Source organism: Convolutriloba macropyga, chromosome 6 (assembly GCF_964194025.1).
Source record: "Convolutriloba macropyga chromosome 6, txConMacr16.3, whole genome shotgun sequence".
NCBI classification, from domain to species: Eukaryota; Metazoa; Xenacoelomorpha; order Acoela; family Convolutidae; genus Convolutriloba; species Convolutriloba macropyga.
The window spans coordinates 585,653-591,400 of NC_134473.1; the positions used below are offsets into that span (position 1 = coordinate 585,653).

General features: G+C 40.2%; 1 protein-coding gene across 1 annotated transcript in view; it reads right to left on the reverse strand.

Annotated features, from left to right (window-relative positions):
- The window catches only part of LOC142340677 (progestin and adipoQ receptor family member 3-like), a 25,665-nt gene extending 19,917 nt beyond the window's left edge, over nt 1-5,748 (reverse strand). The window contains exons 1-2 of the mRNA XM_075391369.1: nt 5,489-5,748; nt 529-691 (exon numbers count right to left, since the gene is read on the reverse strand). Of these exons, the coding sequence (XP_075247484.1) occupies nt 529-691; nt 5,489-5,709 (384 nt within the window). The 5' untranslated portion in view covers nt 5,710-5,748. The remainder of the gene's footprint in view (nt 1-528; nt 692-5,488) is intronic.

The following is a 5,748-nucleotide window of genomic DNA, read 5'->3' on the forward strand; positions in this document are numbered from 1 at the left end:
AAACGAAGCTACTGTTAAAATCCAATGTTCGAAAACAGAAGTCAACAATCAAAAACGGAGGTAAATTCTCGAACAGAAAGAAGTCAAAATTCAAGTCATGAACAAACTTGCTTTCTGCTAAAAAAAAAAACCTGTAGAATATCATTACTCCTCTTCGAGTCGTAAAAAACCTGTAGAATCTCATTACTCCTCTTCGAGTCGTAAAAAAAAAACCTGTAGAATCTCAATACTCCTCTTCGAGTCGTAAAAAAACCACGATGTCCCCAATAATAGGCCGCTATCGCTTCGCGGCTATTAATAATGATTGTTAATAGGTGTATCATTCGTACACCTCCATTGAGAGCCTAGAAGCCATTACTTATCACTCACTCCTCGCCTTTACGCAGTCTCAAATTTAAACTCAGTTCATTTAAATTGCCTTGAAACTATATTGCCTTGAGACCAACAACTATATAGAGAAACAGTTGCAATGATATCATATCCTTCTAAGATTTACAAGATTCGACAACTAAAGGATTGGTCACCTACTCCGAACATGGCTATAGTGATAGTGAAGATAGCATAGTCATTCCACAGGGCGCCCTCTTTGGGCAAATAAGATAGAACATCTCGGAGATAGAGGACAGCGAACAGGAGGAATCCCAGCAGGTGACTCCAAATGTTCACCAACTCATTGCTGCATTGAAACACACTAAAACAAAGCACAGTATATATTCAACAAATTAATTATCAATAATAAATGCCAATAATAAACATACCCGCAAAGATTTCACGCAAAATGTCGAAAAAGCGGCAAAATGGTAAAGCAAAAAAAAGTTTGACGAAGTAAAAAAAAAATTACGAGCGCAATAATAGCCGGCTGAGAAGATGAGGGCGGCTATTAAAAACATTCAACTAATTATAGAACACCAGGTACTAAAATACTGGTCAGTTTCGCTGTTGTTCTTCATATCGTTTGCTGAAATGCAATTTCTCTCCGAGCTGAGAACCCTTCCACCTATTAAGGCTCTGGGTTAGGTGCACTTAATCGTCAATTACAACTAACGTTTTTGAAAAGTGACGGTGGACGGTGCAGAGCTCATTCTTAGGTAAGTCGCATATTATGCAAACAACAATTACGCAAACGACTTTGAAAACTCACGCTAAAAGGAGTAATAAACTACCATCTACTAGGATAACAAAGAAAAAATGCAAACCCACGACCTCTATAGGTATTGAATCAAGAACAGAAAGATTGATTGTTTTACCAAAAAAGGACGGAGGTCCTCGCTATCTTGGATGGCTGTTTTAAGGCATTTAAGTTGATTTAACGGTCATAGTAAATAAGATGATGTCACGTAGGCAATTCAGTTGAAGTTAAATAACGACTGAACAAGATCCAGATTCGAAGTGGTGATTGTGACGTCATATGGTCGTAACACAAATCCTGTTGACGAAATAAGGATAGAAGCAAAAACATCAAAAAAACACCAATTCTTGATTTTTAAAAAATAAACGTCAAATTGAAAAAAAACATGGAGCAGAAAAACAAGCACATTTCCTTATTTACCATGAAATTATATAGCTATCCCCTGTATAGATAAAAATGTAGAAACATAATTCAAACATTGGAAACAAAAAAATAAATTGCAATAAAATTTTTCAAAATTACACTTACAAAAATACTTTTGAAGAATTTCAAATGTTGAGTGTCACAAAATCATTCAATTATAAGTAAAAAACACGATTTCTGAAAGTGCACAAAAGGACTTTCTAGTAATTAAATCCAAAAAAAAAACAGAAAAATTGAGGCATGTACGGTTTGTATTTTCATTCCAGCTAGTTGTTCCAGCTGTCGCAGTGCTGCAATTCGCAGGTAATTTGACGGGATAACGGCGCTTATGGCCGTTTTTAACTGGTACCTTAGTTTCATCTGTATCCTTTAAAGAAATAGATATATTAGTAGTAATGTGACTACCTATCCCCAACTTACTTGTGGTGCGGCGCCCTTTCTGCATCTACAACATGGTAAACATGCGGTGCCCGGGTTAGGGGGCCAGAAGGGGCATGCTCAACATCGGCGAAAAGGTGGCAAGTAAAGCGGATACTTCTGTTCAGTGTGGGCGTGTTGAAATGGTGTTGGCCACCTCTACTGGTCTTCCCACAGTTCAAACTGCGGTTATCAATATTGTTACAGATCCTACTCCAGCAAGAATTTAGCAGGGGGCAGTATCAACTTCTCAGTTGCGCTAATCGGATAGGTGCAAATCGCGACAGCGCTTGTTCTGCTATCTTTGGTGGAGGTGTGCCTAGTTGATTGCTTGCTGTCTTTGTTCAACTAAGTATGGACCGTATGTCGGTGGATATTTTTGAACGCATTTTTGTATTCTTTGCAATCTAATTGCTCTTTAATAATTGTGCGTTTTCACGCGGTCCCTAAAAGTATCATTTAGTGTCGGTCTCATGGGACGAACCATGGTTGATGAGGTTGTTTTATGATTAGCACGGTGGCTCTAATAACTGCCGGCTAGAAATTGCGCCGCTAACAATTCTGCGTGAGCTTTAACAGGCGGCATTTCACCAATAATGTGTAATGTTGATGTCAGACATTTCACACAGCCAATAAATGTACAAGGAGCAATGTTTTGTCTTTTGCAGGTGGTTCCAGGTAGTATTACTGATTGTGGAAGCCCTAAATGGCAGCACCGTAGATCAAAAAACTCCGACCGATAGCTTTGTAAGTCACAGAAATTGTCTCTTGTGCAGCTCCAGTCCCTACCAGCAAACAGTCCTTGTTCCAGGTTGCGAACACAGTTGCACTGGATTTCTCAGCTGATAACTTAAGTTTTCTTGATTCTAGCCAGTTGTGTAAAATATTTACGTAGGGAGTTCTATCACGTAATTTTTTCAACCTGTGGGTGAGATGTAAATAAAGTTTTATCATCAGCGAAAGACGCGATGTCTTCATCTTTTGGGGGTGGATACAGCTTGCTCATGAAAATGCTGAAGAGCATTGGCGATAATACGCCACCTTGGGGGACACCCTTTTTGACTTTTCTCTACTTTGATTTTTTATTGCTATATTTAGGTAAAAAACCTGCCATGCAAGTAAAAGCCAACCATCTTTTTGTGCTGTTTTGGTAGTGATGTCTTGTGTATGTCTATTAATAGCAGGTTGTCATCAAACGTGTCAAAAGCAGCGGCAAGATCTAAGGCTACTAGTAGAAAACAATTGCAAGGTTTCTTTTGATTAAGGCGTTTTTGTATATCCTTGGTGACAATATTGAGAGCTGTCTTTGTGGAGTGCTCAGATCTAAAGCCAAGCTGATGTAGATATTTTATAAAATAAGCTTTTAGTAGATATTTTATAAAGTCACTTAGTAAGAGTTTTTCTGTTAGTTTTGCAATGGGAGAGAGGAATACAAACGGTCTGAAGCTTTTAGATTCGTTTGTGGGTTTGGCTGGCTTGTGTAGGGGTATAACCCGGCCAACTTTCCAAATGTTTGGGATTTTCGCACTGTTTACAGAAAAGTTTATGGTATCAGTGAGGTACCTGAGTCCTATGGGGCCTAGATGTGTAGGTGAAATGGCGCGTTTCTATCTGCGGCCAGTGGCTTACTTTTCTTTGTGTCTCTAATTGCTTCTTTCATTGTATGAGTATTTCGTTTCTGTTTCCCATTTTTCTTTAGGTGCGGAGTTTATTGTTGGTTAAACTTGTTTCCGAATTTCCTTGGATCATGGCTAGGAGTAGTCTTCTTAAAATTAAAGTATATGGCTGTTTGCAGGTGGTTTAGCGTTGTTTGACGAAAGTCCTTTTTACTGTGCTCCACATCTGTAAGCAATTGTACAAACTCAATCCATTTTTTTCCGCTTTCCAAATTGAACAAGTTTGTATATTTCATGGTCTAAATGCTTTATTTTGGGTTCCCTTGGATGTTTTTTTTAATTTCATCTCTCTTTTCAGAAAGCTTTACTGCTTCGCTTGGAAAAATGGCAACTACTGTTTTAATTTTTCCTTGTGCGATATGCCTGTCAGCTGCTGCATTGAAGGCTTTCCTTAAGGTCTTTCCGCATGTTAGACATTTGTGAGCCTTTATTGTTTCTTTAGTTTTAGTTCGAAGTCGTCTTTAAAACTTGCCCAGTCAGCTTTCCGGAAGTTTGTGATGAAGTCACAGGTGGTGGATAAAACTGTTGCTATATGGTTCGGGCTAAATGCGTTCTCCGGGCGCCAGTCGATTTTCATGGCTAAGCTTGAGCTGCCGAGACTGATGTCCGGGAGACTTTTACAAAAATCAGTTATTCTTGTGCTGGCCTTTTCGTTGGGTACTGCATTAGAGACGTCTATTTCATTTGGAATATTGTTGCGTCTTGTGTCTTCCGGTAGTTTCGAGTGCCATAGAGGGCTATAAGCAAAAAATCACTGACAATATTGCAGTTATCTAACTCAAGTGGTTTACTTATTGATGTTTTGTATCCTGCATCACGGCTAGACGAAGATGGTATGCAGGTGTTCACTAGTTTTAGGTTATTACCACCTGCGGTGAGTTCAATGGCTTGGACTTCTAGGTGTCTGTCAGAAGTAAAGAATTTTAATTTCCTGAAACACAATTGTGTCTGTAACAATAAAAGCTACCCCTCCACCTTTGTCTCTTTCGTCCTATTCTCTTGGATTATGCAGTAGCCAGGTGGGCTTTTGAGGCTGGATTTTGCAGGGTGGTCTCCTGGATGACAGCTATTTGGACGTCATTTTTCTGCATCCAGTCTATGCTGTCCAGTTTTTTTAGAGCATTACTACTCAGTTGAAGAATGTTGAGGTGTGTTGTCGTCAGTGGGTAAACTTTGCCTCGTAGGACTTGCTTCCATTATCTTGCACCAGGAGCAGCGCTTACAAACGAACTTCTTGTTCCATTGCTCTATGTTGGCGCAATTCATGTGTACCCATCCTCCGCGGCCGCACCAAACGCCATATTGATTCCAGTTGCTACGATGACAAATAGCACAAGGCCCTGGGTCGGGGTTGGTTTCAATGCCACCGAGGATGAGAAGCAGGGCAAATAAGTGTTTACCAGTCAAATGCATACTAGGGACCAGAGGGACTGTGCTTGCCTGATCCCGCCGCAAAAAGCCGTTTCTCGCAGTCTGTGTACAGAGTATATAGATCCCTGAAGCGGTTGTCCGCTCGTAGTTCTGCCGCGTATAGGCGTCCATACTTGAGAACTCGTTCCAGCTAGTTCGTGTCCTTTTGAGTAAAAAAACCATTGGGGTCTTTCCCTTCATACCCCCCCCCCCCCCCCCCCACGATGTTATACCCCCCAATTATGGTACAATTATTATGATTAGGGTCTACAGGTTATATGTCCACTAACTAAGCTGGGCGGATATCACGAGAACAGCCCGACAATTGAAGTCGAATAATCGATTATGAATGGCCAACACCTTGTTTTAGTTCAAATGGAAGATATTGACCACTATATTGTATAATGAAACAATTTAAATCGCTTTTCCTGACCTGTAGATGCAGTGTTTGGCACTGTAATTGACCCTGTACCCTGTCAAGACGAAGCGGTTGCCTCTCAAGTATGGAGGAATTGCTGCATAGTTGGTAAGAGGTAGTTGGTGACAAGAAGAGGGGCACTTTGTGGCACATGAATTTTCTCTTGACGTTAGTGGTACATCAAAAACCTCTGGTTCGTAAACAATAGAGATTTTCCGGCGTTCAGCATCAGTCATTGTGTACCTAAAGAGTCAAATCGACGAATTTAATATTAT